General features: G+C 48.0%; 1 protein-coding gene across 1 annotated transcript; it reads left to right on the forward strand.

Annotated features, from left to right (window-relative positions):
• Nucleotides 1-5,600: 5,600 nt before the first annotated feature.
• On the forward strand, nucleotides 5,601-13,623 carry LOC136470554 (putative glycerol-3-phosphate transporter 5). Its single transcript, XM_066468360.1, has 4 exons — nucleotides 5,601-5,761; nucleotides 10,191-11,149; nucleotides 12,772-12,875; nucleotides 13,401-13,623. Exons 1-3 carry the CDS (start codon nucleotides 5,601-5,603, stop codon nucleotides 12,783-12,785), a joined length of 1,134 nt encoding a protein of 377 aa, XP_066324457.1. The 3' UTR covers nucleotides 12,786-12,875; nucleotides 13,401-13,623.
• Nucleotides 13,624-21,062: the final 7,439 nt, after the last annotated feature.

The raw sequence follows: 21,062 nt of genomic DNA on the forward strand, positions 1-21,062 counted from the left end.
GTCGGTGCACGCTGTGAGATCGGGTAAGGTGGAGTTGCGAGTAGACCCAGGCATCGGTGCTCGCCGTGGATCGAGAGAGTTAGTTTTAGTTAGTGAAGTCATCTGAAGCCGTTACGCGAGTTTAGGAGTCGCGGTCCCAGGAGCCGTAGCCGGATGTCGCCGATCCTGTCAACATGAGTTTAGGAGTCGCGGTCCCAAGAGCCGTAGCCGGATGTCACCTATCCCATCGATGCGAGTTTAGGAGTCACAGTCCCAAGAGTCATAGCCGGATGTCGCCTATCCCATCGACGCGAGTTTAGGAGTTGCGGTCCCAAGGGCCATAGCCGGATGTCGCCTATCCTGTCGACGTGAGTTCGGAGTCACGGTCCCATGGCATTTAAGCCCCCGAGCCTTGTCGGGCCTTCGTGGGGGTTGTGAGTTGTTTTGCGCTACCCCATCCAGTTCCTCACAACCAGAGGTGTTGAGTTTAGTCACCTATCCTGATCGCTTGGGCTTAAAGACTAGCTCGGTGAGCTCGCTAACGGGTGTGATCGAGTGGAATCCGGGTCTGTCATTCGCGACGGGGTCGACATAGCCCTCTTGTGGCATTCCACTACTCCTTTACCTACAACCCGATAGATGCCTAGGTCGTTTCGCAGAGTGACCCGGGTGACCTGATGGCCTCCCCTCGATGGGGATTCTGTGGGTCTGGCGAGAGGTTCAGGATCGAACAAGAAGATTGAGATGACCCGGTTTGCTAGACCGGGTGAAGGCCACACGGTGCTCATCTATGGTTTTCTCCCCTGGCTCTGTTTGGTTGCTCATGTCGAATGAGGCAAGCCACCACTTTGTGGCGCAACACAGAGCGTTCTGGTGCATTTCGCTGCACGTGCGATGCTTAGTTCCTGAGCCCCCGGGCGGTTCATGCCCTAACCGTCCGAGGGATTTAGGCGTATGGAATGAAATGCACGTATGGATGTATGAATGTTTTTAAATTGAAATAGAGGGGCTTTGATAGTGCTTTACTTTGAAGACTAGAGAGACGGGGTTCGTCGGGCTCTAGTCGGGAACGTCCATCTAGGACCTGCACTTGTCAATCGTGGGTTAGCCCTCGTGTGAACAGTTTTGTATTTAATGAACATATGCTTACCTTGTTGACCTGAGAGATGGGGTTTGGAGAGCTTCAATCGGAAATGTTCGACCAGGACCCATGCTCGTCATTCGAGACGGAGTCGGCATGGCCCGCATGGGGCGCCCCTTCGCTTCCTACCTGTATCTCAGGTGCTTATCCTGAGTGAATCGATAGACTCGGGAGGCCGGTTGATCTATCCTGGGTGATTCGATCGACTCAGGGAGGTCTGGTTGTCTCTTCTAGCGTTCAAGTGAAGTTGTCGAGTGGCCGTAGTAGTTTTAAATTTGTGGGGGAAGCCCCCGTATAAAACGTTCGTGTACTTAACAGCTATAATGGTATTTTGTTTTCTGTGATGGAGTTATCTGTTCAGGGAATATTGTTCCCTTCCGTTCCTTAGTTTTTCCTTAGCATAATTTTGTTTTAAATTTCTTTCTATCTTGTACCTACTCGTTTGTTCCGTAGGTCGCAACTTTGCGAGCCCAGGGCGTGGCCCGTGAGGCTCGGCCGGTTGTAGCCGTAGGAAAAGTCAGGGTGTAATCAGTCAAAATTTTTAAAGCAAAGCTACGTAAGGAAAATTTAAAGGAATGAACTACCCCTTCATTAGGGTAGGAAGGAATTTCTCCATACAATAGTAAACAAACCAGAGAGGTAGTACTCAATATTTGTATATTTATGGAGCCCCCGACCGACCCGGGTTGAAAGTGTTCGGGCGTGGGCGCTCTTACAGGAGCATGTGCTTTAACCGAAGGTGTTTAGACTGATTCTAAGGGAAAAAATGATGTAGCTGTTCAATGTTCCAAGTGTTGTTGAGAACATTGCCATTGTTATCCACCAGTCGGTAGGTGCCCGGTCGGATTACCTCGGTTATCGTATAGGGTCCTTCCCAGGGTCGAGAGAGCTTGTGTTTTTCCTTCGTCTATTGGGTCCTTCATAGCATGAGATCACCGACTTTGAGAATCTTTCCTCTGATCTTCCTTTTGTGGTACCTATAGAGGGTTTGTTGATAGCTGGCGGAGCGAATGACGGTTGTCTCACGGGCCTCTTCGAGCAGGTCGACTGCGTCTTGTTGAGCCGCCATGGCTTGGTCGCGATCGAAAGCTTTTACTCTCGGTGCGCCGTGGTCGAGGTTAGAGGGCAACACAGCTTCCGCTCCGTAGGCCAGGAAGAAAGGTGTGAATCTCATGGATCGGTTTAGGGTCGTTCTTAGGCTCTAGAGAATTGCTGGGACCTCTACAACCCACCACCTAGCGTGTTTGTTGAGTCGGTCGAAGATGCGCGTCTTGAGTCCTTAGAGGACCATGCCGTTGGCACGTTTGACCTGACCGTTAGTTCGTGGATGTCCAATCGAAGCCCAATTGATTCTGATGCCATATCCATTGCTGAAGTCTTGGAACTTCTTCCCAGTGAAGTTAGTCCCATGGTCAGTGATAATACAGTTAGGAATGCTGAACTGATAGATGATGTCGAGGAAGAATTTGACCGCCTCTTCCGAGCGGAGATTAGTGATGGGCTTGGCCTCTATCCATTTGGTAAACTTGTCGACTGCTATGAGTAGGTGGGTAAAACTACCTGGACCTTTCTTGAGAGGTCCCACCATGTCGAGGCCCCAGACCACGAATGGCCAGGTGATTGGGATGGTTTAGAGCTCTTACGCTGGTAAATGGGATTGCCGAGCGTAGAACTGTCATCCTTCGCACCTGTGGATGACCTCCTCTACATCTTGTAGCACGGTGGGCTAGTAAAAACCTTGGTGAAAGGTTTTTCTGACTAGGGACCTTGGGGCCGCATGATGCCAGCAGATCCCGAAATGGACTTCGAGGAGGATCTATTTTCCCCGACTGGCAGGAACACACTTCATGAGTACTCCTGATGGATTTCATTTGTAGAGTTCATTATCGAGCACGATGTAGATCTTGGCATGTCGAGTGATTCATCGGGCTTTAGTTCTTTTAGTTGGGAGAACCTCCTCGAGGAGTTAGGCAAGCAGTGGTACTCGCCAATCGGTTTGATCGAGTACCAATACGGCGACGTCCGTGGGTGACATCGTTATAGAGGTACTGGGATCAGATCCCCCGAGCGCCGGCTGGCCATCGGGGTGTGTCTGGGTCGGACCTTCTAGGATGCAGGTGGATGGCTCGTGGATGTCGTTGACAAAGACTCCGCTTAGGGATGGATCTAGCCTGGCGGCTAGTTTTGCGAGGAAATCGGCGGTGTCATTGTCCCTTCGAGGGATGTGATGCAGTTTGATTCCCTAGAATTTGTCCTCGAGCTTGCACACCTCTTGGCAGTATGCTGTCATGAGGGGACTTTTATAGGAGGACTCCTTCATGACTTGATCAACGACTAGTTCCGAGTCACCACGGATGTAGAGTCACGTAGCGCCGAGCTCGATGGCGATGCGTAGTCCATTGATAAGGGCCTCATATTCTGTGCGTTGTTTGAAGCTAGAAAGTGGAGGTGGATGGCATAGCAGAGCCTACTCCCATCTAGGGAAATCAGAACCACTCTAGCCCCCGAGCTAGGTGCCATTACAGATCCATCGAAGTACATTGTCGAGTACTCGTGGGAGACATCCTGGGCCGGTAGTTGGACCTTCGTCCATTCGGTGATAAAATCCATGAGAGCCTGAGACTTAATTGCGGTGCGGGAGGTATACCTGATGTCATGGTCCATGAGTTCAAGGGCCCACTTAGAGATTCGTCCCACGGCATCACGGTTGTAGATGATGTCTCCAAGCGGGTATGAAGTGATGACTATGACTTCGTGATTGGTGAAGTAGTGTAGGAGCTTCCTAGTCGCCATTAGTACGGTGTATAGGAGTTTCTGCACTTGGGGGTACCGGACCTTGGGGTTGATAAGCACTTCTTTGATGAAGTATATGGGTCGCTGCACTTTGAGCTGGTGTCCCGGTTCCTCCCTCTCTACGACTAGGGTGGCTCTCACCACATGGTTACTTGCCATGACATAGAGGAGGAGGGGTTCTCCCCGCTTGGGAGCAACGAGGATTGGGGCCGACATTAGGGACGTTTTGAGGCTTTCGAGAGCCTGCTGGGCTTCCTCAGTCTAGATGAAGGCGTCCATCCTTTTGAGGAGTTTGTAGAGCGGCATCCCTTGTTTGCCGAGTCGGGAGATGAAGCGGCTTAAGGTAGCTAGGCAGAGCCTCTGCATGCCCTTGACATTGCGTATGGGGCCCATGTTAGAGATGGCCATGATCTTTTCGGGGTTGGCTTTGATGCCGTGCTTGGATACAATGTATCCAAGCAGTTTCCCCTTTGGAACCCCGAAAACACACTTTTTGGGATTCATCTTGATGTTGAACCTTCAGAGGTTTGCGAACGTCGCGGCCAAGTTTGCGATCAGGTCACAAGCTTGAGCCATTTTGACCACTATGTCATCAACATAGACGGTGATTGTTGGTTTTGGCTGCTCGGCCTGATCGGGCTGGTCGAGCGGGTCGATTTGGTCGGTGAAGCATTGCTACATGCACCTTTGGTAGGTGGCGCCAGCGTTCTTTAGGCTGAAAGGCATGGTTACATAGCAGTACAAATCATACGGGGTGATGAATGAGGTTGCGAGCTGATTAGACTCTTTCATCATGATCTGGTGATAGCCTGAGTAGGCATCCAGAAAGGAGAGGATTTCGCAACCCGAGGTGGAGTCAATTACCTGGTCTATGCGTGGTAATGGGAAATGATCTTTTCGGGCATGCTTTGTTAAGTCCAGTATAATCGACACACATTCCCCACTTCCCAGTCTTTTTTCTGACCAGGACAGGATTGGCAAGCTAGTCAAAATGGAAGACCTCCCTGATGAACCCGGCTACCAGGAGTTTGGCGATTTCCTCGCCTATGGCCCTGCGCCTTTCGTTGTCGAAACGACGCAGGCGTTGTTTGGTGGGTTTAGAGCTCGGGGTAAGACGTAGTGCATGCTCGGCGACCTCTCGGGGTATCCCCGGCATGTCAGATGGCTCCCATGCGAAGACATCGCGGTTGTCGCACAGGAAGTCGACGAGCTCGCTTTCCTATTTGGTTGGAAGCTGGGTCCCGACCCGCACTGTCTTGGTTGGGTTGGTGGGATCGATTTCCACCACCTTGGTTTCTTTGAGCGGGTGGAAGGCCGATGAGGAAGTTGGTTGGTTATAGTCCGGGGCTGCCATGACCGATGACTCCCCGAGCCACAGGAGTTCGGATGAGTTGATGACCACAGTGGCAAGCTCGTAGTGTTCACGGTCGCACATGAGGGCGTGCGAGAATGCGCTGCTCACAGTGATGACACCGTTTGGTCCCGACATCTTCAACTTGAGGTAGGTGTAGTTGGGGATTGCCATGAATCTCGCGTAGCATGGCCGCCCCGAGATGGCATGGTAGGACCCTAGAAAGTTCACCACCTCAAAGGTGAGAACCTCCGAGTGGAAGTTGGTTCGGCTGCCGAATGTAACGGGCAGATCAATCTGCCCGAGTGGGTATGCCTGCGCTCTCGGGATTACCCCATGGAAGAGGGAGCCCACCGGGTGGAGTTCCGATCAGGGGATGCACATGGCATCGAGGGTGTTGATGTACAGGATGTTGAGGCCGCTACCGCCATCCATCAGCACCCTCGTAAGCCGCTTCTTGCGGATGATGGGGTCGACGACGAGCGGATAGCATCCTGGTCTTGCGATGTGGGAGGGACGGTCCCTCTGATCGTAGGTGATCAGAGACTCCGACTAGCTAAGGAAGGAGGGAATAGCCGTTTCGGTGGCGCATGCCTCCCTATAGCGTACCTTATGCTGGCGTTTGGACCAGATGGCGTTGGACCCACCAAAGATCATGATGCACTCCTTAGGTTCAGGGAAACCATCTTTGTCCTTGCCTACCGCGCCACCCCTCCTGACTGCCGGCTCCTTGCCGTCCCCCTCCTTTGGCGTGCCAGCCTGTCGAAGGAAACATTTGAGGAGCTCGCACTCCTTGTAGAGGTGTTTGATGGGATAGGCATGATTGGGGCATGGACCATCCATGAGTTTGTTGAAGTGGTCAGGCAGTCCCTATTGGGGCTACCTAGGCGCGCGTTCAGCTACGCCGATCAACACGGTGTCATCTGACCAGTGCCGATCCTTCCTGTTCTTCTTGCCCCTCTGAGTGGAGGGGCCTTCATTTGGATTCGTGCGCTTGGGCTTGCCTTTGTCCTAGCCTCTGCTGAAGACTGCTCTGACAGCCTCCTCGCTAGAGGCATGGTTGGGGACGACATCGAGCAAATCATAGGTGGTGTGGGGTTTTAGGCAGCCAAGCTTGTGGATCAGGGACTTGTAGTTTGTCCCAGAGAGGAAAGCACTAATGACGTCTGCATCGATGACATCAGGGAGGGAGTTACAATGTTGGGAAAACCTACGGATGTAATCTCGCAGGGATTCACTGGGCTCCTGCTAGCAGCTCTTGAGGTCCTATGAGTTTCCTGAGCAGACGTACGTCCCCTAGAAATTCCTGACAAAGACCCTCTTGAGGTCTGCCCAGTCATGGATGTTGTCATGTGGAAGGAATTCGAGCCATGCCCGAACATGTTCCCCCACGCAAATGGGAAGATATTGGATGATGAAAAAGTCATCATCCACCCCTCCAGCTCGACAGGTGAGCCGGAAGTCTTCGAGCTAGATGCCTGGGTTTGTCTCCCTGGTGTATTTGGTGATGTTGGTGGGAGGTCAAAAACGCTGTGGAAACGGACTCCGGATGCGCCGGCTGAAGGCCCGTGGCCCCAGGCCCTCAGGGCTGGGGCTTCGGTTATCCGACCGGCGATCATGCCTGGGGCGCGTTTCACCGCTTCCCTCGATGGTCTGGCTAGGGTCCATGTCACCTGCTACCATATGGCAAACATCATTGCCGTGTCGGGCCCGACGACGGTTGCTAGTGATGCTACGAGCGTCCTGGTACGGTTGGTGTGGAGTAGGCGCCTGGTTGGACCATGGCGCGGCTGCCGCTCCCCGAGCTGAGCCTGCCGGCTACGGCAGTGAGCGAACGGATTGATCTGGCTGGTGCGTCCCCGTCCCCTCGGTGGGGAAAGAGGGCGTAGGTCGGAGTCGTGGTGCAGAGCTTTCTGCCTATTAGACGGCGGTGGCCTCTATTAGAACCCGGAGGTTCCGGTAGACTGCCCGCTACTGAGGGTCGATGGGCTCGAGAACACCGTGGAGAAGCATTGCTGCAGCAATGATATTCTGGCCAGCCCTGGCGAATTGTGGGACATCGTTCCCCTTGCTCACGATGTCATGCTGAACCTGACAAGCGTGACCCCGGGTAGCACCCGCCAGGCCAGGCGCGTGGGGCGCAACGTGCTATACCGACGGCACCGGTGCAGGCAGCGGCTGACTCTACCGTCGTTGTCATAATTCGTCAGCGTGTGCTTGCACAGACACGAGGGCTCCTACACGCAAGTTCGAAGGGGTGTGAGTTTGCACAGACTCCGTAACCACCAGCAGTTGTCGTGGAGCGTCTGCCATAGCGCACTCCCGGGACGGATAGTGGCAGGGTGCCACGTCACCGATGCTTGAACCGTCGCTCTCGCCATCACCATCCGGGAGTTTGTGGGAAATGGCAGGAACGAAGCCCGTCATTCCCACAAACTTGAACGTGAGGGGGGATGGTGCCAGTATCCTTCGGAGCCCCCGAGTGTAGGCGTCCACGGAGGACGCAAGGCCATAGGAGAACCGATCGTATGGTGCTTGTGGCGTATGCGGTACATTTCCTCTAGGTGACTGATGAGAGATAGTAAATAAAGAGCGAGTAGTACACATATTACTTATAGCGGGGTTTGAGTAGAGAGTTTGCTCGAAATGAAGCGCAGATGCCGCGCTGTCGAAGTCGCACGTCTCGGAGTCGATGGAGGACGTCTCTCCGACGGGTGCCGGGTCACGAACCTCCTCGTGGAGGTGGAGTACGCCGAGCCGATCGGCGACGAAGTCCAGGCTCTCGAAGCGGAAGGCCTAGAGTGGCTCGAAGATGTGTAGAACCCGCATCTCGGTGGGCGAGGGTGCGGGGAACTCCAGCGAGCTAAAACGAATCGTATCGCCTGAGCCCGCCATGGCGGGGGTGGCGGAAAAATGGGCCATCCGATTACCAAAAAAGTGTTGAACGTACAACGTCTTTCCCACGGACGACGCCAACTATCGATGCAGAAAGTGACCAACTAGTAAATATTTATAGTTTTGCTGTACGTTGTGATCGGAGGTGGCCTAGCACTCAATGACACAGGATTTATACTGGTTCAGGCAACGTGCCCTACGTCTAGTCAGAGTCGGTCGGTGACTTTATTTCTGAGCCCAAGTGCTCGGAGTCTGTAGTGGGGTTACAAATGAGAGGAGAAAGGAGGGGGTATACAAGAGGTTTGGATAGCTCCGACCAGAAGGGTTGCGGTCGGAACTTGGTGGTCCTACGGTTGTAAGGGACTGATATCGATCTAGTGAGTCTGAGCTTGAAGAAAACGACCCCCCTTGGTTGGAGGGAGGGCATCCCCTTTTATAGATAAAGGGGATGACTTTTACAGATGAGAGGGAGAGAGTACAAATATTTCTAAGCCTTTCTGCCTACGATGATGAAAATTGGATAATGGTTGAAGCCCCCCAATACTGTCGATGTCGCTGTAGGATGTTAGATGTGCACGGGGGGTTGAGCTATCTTCTTCAGAAAGGATGGACGCCGGTACCTGTAAATACTTCTGGATGCCTTTGTGGCAGGTGAGGAGACGCGCTATGTTCACCCGGTATGGCAAATCCTGGAGCCCATACCGCGATCGATGTCCAGAGACACGAGGAGGGCTTACCATATGGGAGGTTCTAGCGGCCCCTACAACACTTTGTGTCAGGGTGGCTGCAGAGTACTGTTTCGTGCAGGGTATGGTCCCTGGTACAGTGGTTTTGACTTGTGAGTCATACCTTGCCTTTTTCCACACGTCTTCTGGTTCCCTCCGAACGAGATGCCCCTGGTCGGATGACTCCAGTCGGCTCTCGGTGCGTCGGTCGCAGAAGAGCGGTGAGTAGGCTTCCTACGAGCCCCGGTCGCGGGGTCGGAGTAGAAAGCAGCGTTTTGGGTCAAGCCTTCCGATTAGAGAGACTGCTCGGAGACGGCTGGTGCCTGAAGCGAGTGCTCCGGTCGAAGAGGTGGGCCGAAGAAGTTGATTAGCGGGCGCCTGTTCTTAAGGGTAGACCTCCCGGTCGACGACCGAACTTCCCTTCCGGCCCGCTGTATTTTAGTTTTTTGGCCTGGCCCATGAAACATATGTTGTTTTCCTGGGCCGAGCCCGGGCGTGGAAGACGGTCTTCGAGGGACCCCGGGTTTATGAACCTGACAATTTAAGTTTTCAAAATCTTGATTGAAGTTGCCATATATTGAAATTCAAAATTTATCAAATGAAAAGATGACCAAAATATAAGTTGCACATCTTGATGAGTTCTACAACTTTGATGTTTACAACATTTTCATTTTAAATTATTTTTTATCTTAAAATTCAATTCGAAGTTCACAAATTCAAATTTTCAATTTTTAAATATTATTTTTATCTTAAATCTATATATAAGTAAATTTTTATGTGTACTAGAAAATATAACAAATTATTTTTATTACTTTTATACATTTATATATACATTTACACATTTATAAAAAAATGTAAAAATAATATTTAAAAATATGTAAAAATATTTATAGGAACGACTAAATCAGAAACCACTCCTATAAATATATTTGTAGGAGCGGCTGGTCCTCAGAGCTGTCCCTATAAATGACTCTGAATATATATTCTAGAGCACAGTCGGCCCACTCATCCCCTCCTCTCTCTCTCTTACGCTCCCGAGTCGCGACGCGACGGCGCAGGGCGACCTCGGCGGTGGCCGGCCCTCCACGCGGCGGCAGCACCCTTGTCCTCCTCCTCTTCCTTCTCCTTCTCCTCCTGGCCCTCCACCACTCCCCTTCCTCCTCGCGACGCAAGGCAGCGGGTCGCAGCGGCGCGAACGGCAGCCTAGGGTTTGGCCCCTCCGTCGCCGGTCGTCCCCACAGGCGCGCACCACCACGGCGGCATCGCAGGCCGTTCCCACGGACTGTCCCTAGCGGTGGCGCCCCAGGGACGGCCTATCCCTGCGCAGCGGCCCTTGGCGGCGGCGTCCTGCCATCGGAGCCGCGCGGTGTCCTCCTCGCCTCCTCGCCGGTCGCCGCCCTCCACCTCCGCCTGGCGCGCCATACACCTCCTCGCTCACCTTCGCGTCCTACGCGTCGTTCCACGCCTCCCGCAAGCCGCCGAGCATCGTCAAGGCCGTGCTCTCCGTGGACTGGGCCCCCTTCTCGAGCGCCTGGGGCCCGCACAGCCTCGGCGAGCTCGACGTCACCTTCCTCTCCTCCTACGCGCTCGCCATGTTCGCCGCGGGCCACCTCGCTGACCGCGCCGACCTCCGCCGCCTCCTCGTCACGGCCATGCTCGCGTCCGGCGCCGCGTGCGCCGCGCTCGGCGCCGCCTACTTCCTCGATGTCCACGTGCTCGGCTTCTTCGTGGCCGCGCAGGTTGCCAGCGGCGTCGTCCAGTCCGCCGGGTGGCCCTGCGTGGTCGCCGTCGTCGGGAACTGGTTCGGCCACGCCTCCAAGCGCGGCACCATCATGGGGGTGTGGAACTCGCACACCTCCATCGGGAACATCGCCGGCTCGGTCCTCGCCGCGGCCGTGCTCGAGTTCGGATGGGGCTGGTCCTTCTTGGTTCCTGCGGTCGTCATCGCCGCGCTTGGAATTGTCATGCTGGTGTTCTTGGTCGCGCACCCGATCGAGGCTGGCTTGGAGGTGGAGGTAATGGAGGTTGAGATGAATGGGGATGGTGGGGAGGAGGTAGGGCTGCTTGGGGAGGATAAGAAAGAGGTTCAAGGGGATGAGGATGACGAGTTCGAGCTGGAAATGGGATCACAATTGCCGAGAGCAATCGGGTTCGTGGAGGCATGGAAACTGCCTGGCGTGGCGCCATTTGCATTCTGCCTATTTTTCTCCAAGCTCGTTGCCTACACCTTCCTCTACTGGTTGCCATTCTATATCAGAAATAATGGTATGTGCTCATTTGTTCATACATTTATTTTTGTATTTATCACATTAACAATGGTAGTATATGTGCTTGTTACTTGATCATAGTTCGCACTCAAATCTGATGGTACTGTATTTCCAAGGATTGGGCTGTGAAAATATCAGTCAATGAATTCTGTTCTTGCCAGCAATTGCAGTTTCATGTTTCAGACCAGATAGATGATTCTTATAGTTTCAATCAGTTGAATTGGTAGATACTGTTATGATCCTTAGATCATTGGGGGATAACCATTGCCAGGAAGCATGGTACAGATCTAGCTCTAGATGTACCTGCCTTGGTATTACCACCTGAGAATTTACAAATAGGTAGATAATACATTGAAGTGCTGACAAATATATTTTCAGCCACAAACTGTACGTATGACTGCCAGATTATTAGTACTTGACGTTTTCCTAGCCTGGGTTAGTATATAGATTGAAATACATTTGATTCACCGATCACTACGGGTTTATATTTTGTTTTATTCTCAGCAGAATCCCGCAAGGAAGTGTTTATACCCCAACATAGAAACACCAATCCAATATAGCATATCAGCTTAAGCATTTCTTAGTCATGATGCCTTCCTATCTTGGATTAGTAGATTGTAATACATCTGGTTCATCATGTGTTCATAATTTGGTTAAGGTCAGGCAGAATCTCAAAAAAAAAATGTTGACCAAATTATTTTAATCTAAATCTTTAGTGTTTGCAATAAGAATAAATGTTGCTCCTTATAGATCTTCAGGTAAGAATATGAGTGTGCAGACTACGGAGTCAAGGAAATTTTTATAGCTTTGCATAATCTGTGTCTTGACTAGGACCTATTAGAGTTAGGAAATTGGAAGTATGCAATTGATAAACAATATGTGTGGAGAATCTTGGTGTCTGTATATGTTCTATATTTAATGCAATGAGTGAGGTATTGAGGTTGGAATAACACCATCCAAATTTCCTGACTTAGTTCATATTAATGTTCAGTCTTGGGATCCTGAATAATTTCTCTGTACATCATACTTGATCTTTTTGTGGGTCACTTGATTTCATGGAATCATAATTGTAGCTGGTTATCTTGGTTACAGCAATGAAGAAAATCACAAGTATTTTCCAATGACAATCCTGTGTTTCATTTTATCACCATGGCTCATAATAGTCTGTATGTACTCTGTAAATTGGCAGCTTTGTAGATGTACTTCTAGAGATCTGTATGAGTAATTCATATGTTTTACCCAGATTAGTTCAAGGTCTTCAGATAGGTTAGTGCTGCTAGTTAGTTTATGAACATTGTATATTTTTTTTGAAGCTTAAGTACCTAACCATACAGTTTAAGTATTCCTGGAAAAGCAGATTAGCACTGCTACTAGTTGGTTTATGAACATTGTTGTGATTTTAGCAATCCTAATTGCCTAATGCCCTAAACATACGACATAAGTGTTCCTGCAAAAGCAGCCTTTTTGTATACCTGTATCACTGTATGGTAGCTTGTCGTTTTGTTGTAAAAAATATATGTTATATCATGCTTTTTTTTCGTTAAAAAAAAGTCATGGATGTTTGACAGTTTTATTTACAGAATTTCTTTTAGTTTGATATAAAGATGGACTTGTCTTCAGATAATAAACGATGAAGATGGGTGCAAAATTGGAGGTTGCACAACACAGGCTTGAGGCTTTCTTCAGCTGATAGCAGATGTCGCCTAGTAACCGATCGTCCAAAGGTTAATTTTTTTTACTGTTTTTTTATTTACTTTAGTATATGTGTCTTTGGTTGTAAAATTGGAGGTCTTTTATTTGCTTGCATACCTCATAATTCTGAGCACTATTTCTGCTTCCTATCCAAAAATGATGTAGATCAAGGAATTTAGGGGTACATGATCCAAAGCTGAATTTTACAGTTCCATAACTAGGCCATTTGTTGTCTCAATTAGCGCTCAGCCCCATATTTTTTTAGATGCAGCTAGGCGCACACACTGAGGGCTTTAGTTGTATACCCCCATTTTATTTACTTCTGTTTCTTCTCAATTGTGGCTTCAAATAACTTTCATTAACGGTGCCTAAGTTTTTGTGAACTTGGGAACAACACTTTAGCTCCATAGGTTACTATCTTATTTATTTTTTTAAAATTTTGTTTAGGCTCTCTTTAGTTATATATCCATAGTTTACTAACTTGTGTTACGAGCCTAGTTACTTTGGAGGTGTGCTTACTAATAAGGAAAGTTAATCAGTTAATTATATTTTTGCAGGTGTGCATGAGCTGTCCAGTGTGCATGAGCCCAGTTACTTTATATTGATTCTTAAGATATATACATATCGACAATCCTTATTAGCTTATATGTTTGTATACATACTTGTAACGTTCACTTAGTTAGAAATCCTTAGGACTAACATCTTGTGCTCTTGTGCTTGTGGTCAGATTTGAATTATATATGTTCTGATCAAATTTGAATTATATATATATATATTCTGGTTGAATTTGAAATTTTTTATGAAAAAAATATACTGTAGGGGCTGTTCTAGACTGAACCGTCTCTATAAACAGATATTATAGGGGCGGCTGGTACTACAGTCGTCCCTATAAATATATTTTATAGAGGCGGTTGGTGTTACCAGTCGCCTCTACAAATACATGATTTGTACACCTAGCCAGAATTGTGGTGGGCCTAAATTGGTCCTGTTCGTTTGGCTGAAAACACTGTTCTGATTGAATTGTTACGAGAGAAAAATATTGTTCCGGCTGAAAAAAGAAGCCGAATAAGCCGGATTATAAGGTAAGCCGAACGGGCCTTAATGTTCAACCAAATTGTGTGAATGTGGCAGCCTTATATACCCTCTGCTATGGCACCGAGTAGCAGGCAACCGGCTCTATCCGGATGGGAGGACTAAAGTTTAGTCGTGTCATATTGTATGTTCGGATATTAATTATGAGGACTAAACATGAGTTAATTATAAAACTAATTATATAAGATTAGATTAATTAGCGAGACGAATTTATTAAACCTAATTAATCTATAATTAGCAAAATATTTACTTTAAGGCGCGTTTGGTTTGAGTCCAAATGATGCCACGCCATGCCGCAACTTCAGCGTTGTAATCGTGACATGCGTTTGCTTCACTGCCCCATTTATGGCTGCCGCAGTCTTGCCATGGTCCTCTAGTGCATTTTGAGTGGCAAAACGTGCCGCACGTGCGGCGGCCAATTTCAGCACCGCAGTTGCGGCGTGGCCACACGTCCGGCACGGCAGCTTCGGGGCACCGTCCAAACGCGCCCTTAGTTAGGCCAGGGCCTAGCAAGTGGGCATGCTGGGCCTTTGTGCTGTGTATCATGTCGGCCCACTGTCCGTTGGTATGTTGGCCGCGTCTTCATTATATTCTACCTCCCTAAACTATTGTTTTAGTCTGTTTCTTATACGTGAACTTTAAAACTAGAATCGTACCCTCCTGAGCTCTTAAAACTATTCAAATTAACTTCATACTATGGTTTTCGAGTGGTTTTGAGGGTAGCTTTGTCTTTTTTAGTTAAAATAAAAAATACTCTCGCTATTCTAAATTGTAATAAGTTATTTTGGTTTTTCTAGGTAGTACATAGTAAGATAATAAAAATAATATATCTAGAAACGCCAAAACGATTTAAATTTTGAATTCTCGAAATCTATTCTCACCTCCAGCCCTAACTATGCTCCGCCCTGCAGAAGACAACCTTTTTCTTGTGATGAGCAAGAGGATTTCAAAGCGTTCGGAAGTAAAACAAAATGGAGTTTGCAAGTGGAGAAAAACGATTTACTAATGTGAGATGTGCTACCAGCGGTAGAAAGGCCGTTTACATAAAGAAACTTCATAGTAATTTCGACAGAAAATACTACTGCATTTATTTTATGTCATTTTTTACGCCTAATTTGTAAAAAACCCCTAATATTTCTTGAGCATTAGTTGAGTATTTGTCCTTTTCATCTTTTCCCCAACGATGAGGTCATCTTATGAAGTGACGGAATGTTTTCTTGGGAAGTAGCCGCGGGTTTGTCTAAGTAGGCCGCCAGTCAAAATATCTTGTTCAGTACTCTAAAAATAAAATCCATATTCAAGTCAAAAGTCTAGCAGTCACAGTCAGTCTTCCATCAAAACAAAACAAAAAAGTCAGTCACACATTCGCAATCAAAAACACATGGACTCAACTTTACAAGACACGCGTCACACGATGCCCGTGGCTCGATCGGTGCTCGCAAACAATACTGTTCAGTGGAAGATCAAAGGTTATTTGCCCTGTTCGCTTGGCTGGACGCTAGTGTAACACCTCTGGTGTTACGAGCTCGTTAAGTATCGTGATTTAGACCTAAGTAAAAATTTCAAAAACGGGTTTATCAGATTTTCGATTTAAAACGTACTTGATACGATGAGCGAAACCTATGCGACCTAGTTTTGTGGACTCGAATCAATGTCCAGGTTAAATTTCAGTGCATAAAAATATTTAGGAACGTTGAACGATAATCCTAGCAAATAAATAGCGAACGGTTTGTTGTATTAGCTTAAGTAGGAAAATCAACCTTTATAAATAAAATAAAATCTATTAATAAATAGAACGATATACACATATAAAGCTTTTGAATCAAATTTAAATTCGAGCTTTGCTGAAATTTTTCTGTGCCTCGACGTTGCAATTTGTGTAAATTAGTAAACCGTTATATATATATATATATATATATATATATATATATATATATATATATATATATATATATATATATATATATATATATATATATATATATAAGTTATGGCGATGACTCTAAAGCAAGTGCTAGAAACGAGCTCCATTGATGATAGAACGTGTTGTTTCTGCTCTGCTCAACACGGTTCACGGTCATTCATATCAGCACCGTCCAGATGCCTCTGCTGCCCCCTGTCTATGTCTGTCTCTGATTTGCTCTTTCGAGCTGAGCAACCGAGCCTGAGCCAGCACGTGTGCTTCTAGCGTTCAGTCACGACGCGTAGACAAGGTTAGGCCGGATCACTTCCATGTCGCTGCTCGCTCTGTCCTCGGCTTTTGCTTTTTCCTTCTCTCTCTGCCTTGATTTCTTGCTACAGATAAGCGTACACAAGCTGGCACTTGACTGCACATTCTAGCATTATTTCAGCGGCCAACACTTTTCTGCATATATATATATATTGTCTGCATCTGTCGAGCACCCCACAGTCCCACAGCGCCGCTCCATCTCTGTTGCAGAATGTGGCCCGACTCCAGCCACGCCTTGTCCATTCCCTGCGCACCGGCATCGGCCACGCTGTGCCGTGCGCCCATATCTCTTGCCCTGTCCTTGACACCGTCGTGGCTCGCTGCTGTTGCTGTCTCGCCGGCTTGTGCACTCTCTTCTTTCCCTTTCTTTTCTTCAACCGAGAGGAGACGTCAATGCTCTTTCTTTTTCTACTACCCGTGGTCAGGCGTCAGTGCTCTGCCTTACTTGTCTGGTCGTGCTTGACTTTGCTTGTTTGGTCTTGTCCAAATATTTTAATGGGAGCACCAGCAGCCAACGCCCTTTACAGCACAGGCAAGCCGAGTCTTCACGCTGCTGCCTTCTTCCTTTTTCTTTCTCCGCTGCTCTCGCTCAGCTCTTCCTCTCTGGCTGTTGTTGCCGTCGCCGTTTTCCCACCACGTCTGCTGTGCCGTTGCCCAGCTCCCCGCATGAGCGTGCGTGCCCCTCGGCCCCGCGCTGCTCCTCGGCGTTGCTCCTCCTCTTCCTCCCCATGGCGCCTCCCTACGCCCGCAGCAGCCGCTGTGACGCATCGCAGGTGCTACGCCCAACATCGCCCGGCCACCACGCATGAGCGCGCGCGTGCCCTTGGTCCACGCCGTGTCTCCGCGTGCTGCACCACCACACGACGCTAATGCTACTTCGCCCCGCTTCACGTGCCCTACAGCATCGGCTAGGCCATGCCCCCGTCAACGAGTAGCCACGCCTACCAACCGCAGTGCAACCGCCATGGCCGCCCGTAACTCCAAGCCGCCATTGCACTCTGCTGCTACGAGCAAATCTCCTGCAGCTGCTCCCACGTCGCGCGTCGCTAGGCTGTCGGCTGGCCACAGCTGCTCGCCCTACGGCCGCTGCTGGCCATGCCGCCCCTCCTGCCATCGTCGACGCTGGGAGCCGCCGTGTTGTCGACGTGCCGTGCTTCCGCCCGCCGTTGCTTGGACACTGCGCGTGAGCGCACACGCCCTCAATCCGTGCCGTGTCTTCGCCATCGCCATTTCCACTGCCCCTACCGCGCAACTCTGCCATGGCCAGTCACCGTTCCCGCCGGCTGGTGCCCCTCCCGGTCCATGCTCTGTTTAGAGAATGAAGAAAAGGATGAACAGGGGTAACAACCCAAGAAAATTATTGTACAGGGTTGTTATCATGAAATACGTGACTCATTTAAATAGTGCGCTAGATCGTAGGTTGATTAGTTAAAAACCTAGGGTCTTTTTTGCATAAACGCGCGCCGAGACTGGGCCAAGCCGCTTGGGCCGGCCTGTTGGCCGCGTGCGGTTTGCTGGGCCGGCCTACCGCTGGCGGCTGTCGCTGCTGGGCCGTTCGCCCGCGTGGGCCGCCGCCTGCCCTGTTGGGCCAGCCTGTGGTCTGAGCCTAGGCCGACTGGTGCCACGCGCCTGGGCCGCGCTGTGCGCCTACGGGCCACGCCAAATCACCGGCTGTGGGCCGCGCTGGAACCGCGCTCGCCATGGGCCTTTTGGGCCGCAGTGATCTTTTTCGTTTCTAGTGAATTGGAGTAGATTTTCTAATATAAATTCTGAGTAGGCTTTGTTATTTAAATATAAAATTATTTAGGAGTCCAAAAAAATTATGAAACTAATTTTGTTAAGTTTCTAAAATCATGATCTACCTAGTAGTGTAATTGTTCACATAGATTCGGTATGTTTTTAGGGTTGCTCTAATTATTTTAAAATGATTAATATTGTTGAAAGGAGAACTTGTAGGAATCATTATGGTAAATTAGTAATAGTGTTGGATCTAAAATGTCTAGAGTAGGTTCCTAGCAATATTAGGTACTCGTTGTAATTGTTGTAGCTCCGGAATAACTAGTTGTTAAATAGATAATGATGATAATGATGCTCAAATTCGAATAATGATTAAATCGATAGAATAGAATAAAGAAACAACTTGGGTTTATGTAACGAAAATGGTTGTTGGGAAATAGCATCTTATCCGACGACATGGATATGTGGCCTAAGTACGGACATTGTTAGAACGAGCTCGTTAGCTTGTGAGGTGTGATCGGGTTTCTAAGTATTTTGGCTGTCGTTGATTTTTTACATCTATGCATTTGCATCAATGCATATCATATAGGTGCGATGATGGATCAACGGATCAATTGGAGGATGCTTGGGAATCTGAAGATGGTGTAATGGTATTCTCTCTAGGAGATGATGCAATGGGCTTTCTATTTAGATGATGGTGGCTGATCTGAAAATGCAAATACTAACTTTTGGTTATATCTTACCTAGGCAAGCCCTGGTGTATAACCCCTACTCTTCTGCAGTTTGAATTATATTTGTGCATTAAGTTTTAAGGAGTTGAATAAAACCCATATATATATATATATATATATATATATATATATATATATATATATATATATATATATATATATATATATATATATATATATATATATATGTCTTTATCCTATGAGTCTTACTAGTATGACAGGATCGTGTAGGATGCTATGCTATAGGACTCCAGTAGAAGTCGAGTGATTGCCTATCACTCGCGAGAGATAGGAAATATATTACTGAATTATTATCACTTGGAAAATATAAATGTTGGAAAGGAAAATGATGACTGGGCAGGGATATGGTTTGGGTATTGGTGGGTGTAAGAAGTTGTGTCACTGTGGATGCGGGGCATGGCTTGGTTACACTGTTTTTCCTATCTGTGTCGGTTAAGAACCGCCCGTTGCATAAGCCATCGAGGCAAGTCACAGACTTATTATCCCGAGCACATACTTGGGTATGGGCGCTTGGAAGACTTGTTGCTCTCTTGTCGTGGATCCGACTCTTTCCAGACCGGCTGTCAGGGTTTTATTTTGGTGGAGGAGGTCCTTGCACCGCACTGAGTCTAGGACTCAGGGGCGGGGGCTTGGAGTCCCAGTTTGGATGGGGATCTAGACACTCAGGATAGGAGAGTGATGAGTTAGTCCTACTTGTGCCTTGAGTACAAGCGGGACGTGTGTTTTTGGGTACCCTGCTGGGGCCATTGATTCATGAATCACCGGGTGATCTCGTATAGCTTGTTTTGTGTCTAGCATCGTAGTAAGAACTGAAAGATGGAAAAAGAAAATCTGATTGCTTACCACCTGCTTGAAAGTAGCACATGTGCTTACATAGAATGGTTAGTTAATGAACCAATGCGGCTATAAATAAAAATCGAATATAAGGACACACGCCTAGTAATGCTTCCTGCAAAGGCAATAAACCCACAAGCTAGATAGCGTTGCATATCCTTGGAGTCTTTTCTTTCCTCCTATCGGGTAAGTCTTGTTGAGTACAATTGAGTACTCAGGGTTTTATTCCCCCTGTTGCAGGTGATAGGTGGAGACTTGAGCTGACCTTTGTGTGTGGATTCCTCCTGATGGGCTCAGAGAGGATTTCATTTACGCTATGATCGTAGTTTTTATTTATAAATCTTACTAAATGTTTTTTACAAATGAAAGTTTTATAATCTATTGTCCTAGTTTACATATCAATGATTCATCATGTCATAAATAGATAATTATTTCCGCTGTAATTCTGATAACATGTTTATATTCCGCTGTTCAAATAAATTGTTCATAACTCGGATAATATGATTATATTTCGCTGTTATAATAATAAATATTATACTCTGATGTTGTATTAAAAGGTATGTAAGAAATGGTTAAGAATGATGTAAGCTTTATTCTCTTATTTGTGATTCTGATGGCAAAAATGTGGATTTTCGAGTTCTCCCCTAGGGTGTGCCCGACGGAACCGAGTAATTTGGTGTTCTCCCTTGGGTAATTAGTGTCTAATGGAAGACAAGCACTTCTGGGAGGTATTAGATTAGGCGGTTCTGCCATAGGTGGTATCAAAGCGCAAATGAGGAAATAAGGCTTTGAAAACCTTTTCTAAACTAAAATTTGATAACCTCTTTTTGCAAAAAGTTAGGACATTTTTATGTGAAGTTATATAAGTAAGCCCTATTACTATGGTTATGTATCCAGGATAGATGGCACTCTGCTGACTTAGATAGGGTTAATCAAGTTTCTGCAGGTACACTGACTCGAGCATAGTCTGATAGTATCGACTAGTTACAGAGAGAGAACGATGTGCCAAAAATTTGAAAACGGTTGCCCTATATGTTGGCAACAGTGGAAGGATGTATAGGACGTGCATTCATGCATATCCTGTTTGTGCATTGTAGTGTCATATTATTGGCTGATACGCCCACCATAGGTGTCACGCGTGTTGTATTATGCATGACTAACTCATTCCTGTTCCAGAGTTAGGTCTGCACTGTGGCTTCATGCTCTGCATTTGCCCGTGGTTCACGACTGTCATGTCCCATGTCTCCCCGTACCCCTTTTCTACGCTCTTGTTGGACCCTTGCCCTACAGTCGTACTAGTTAGTAATGGCCTCGGACGTCGCTCGCCTCAAACACATGGAATTTGGTCGATTCGTCGTAGTGATCTCGCGCGGGAACCCTGGTGAACCGTGCCAGGACCACTGAGCACTCCGTCTTTATAAGCAGAGCCTAACTTAGTCATTGACACCACCACTCAGTGTGCTATTGCTCATTTAGCTTTTCCTTTGAGCTAGTTTTTTTCGCTCAGCCTTCCTTGCAACCACCGCCAGGGAATGGCAGGAGCCTAGGTTAGTAGTTGTTGCCAGAATGTTGAG

Source organism: Miscanthus floridulus, chromosome 8 (assembly GCF_019320115.1).
Source record: "Miscanthus floridulus cultivar M001 chromosome 8, ASM1932011v1, whole genome shotgun sequence".
Taxonomy (NCBI): Eukaryota; Viridiplantae; Streptophyta; class Magnoliopsida; order Poales; family Poaceae; genus Miscanthus; species Miscanthus floridulus.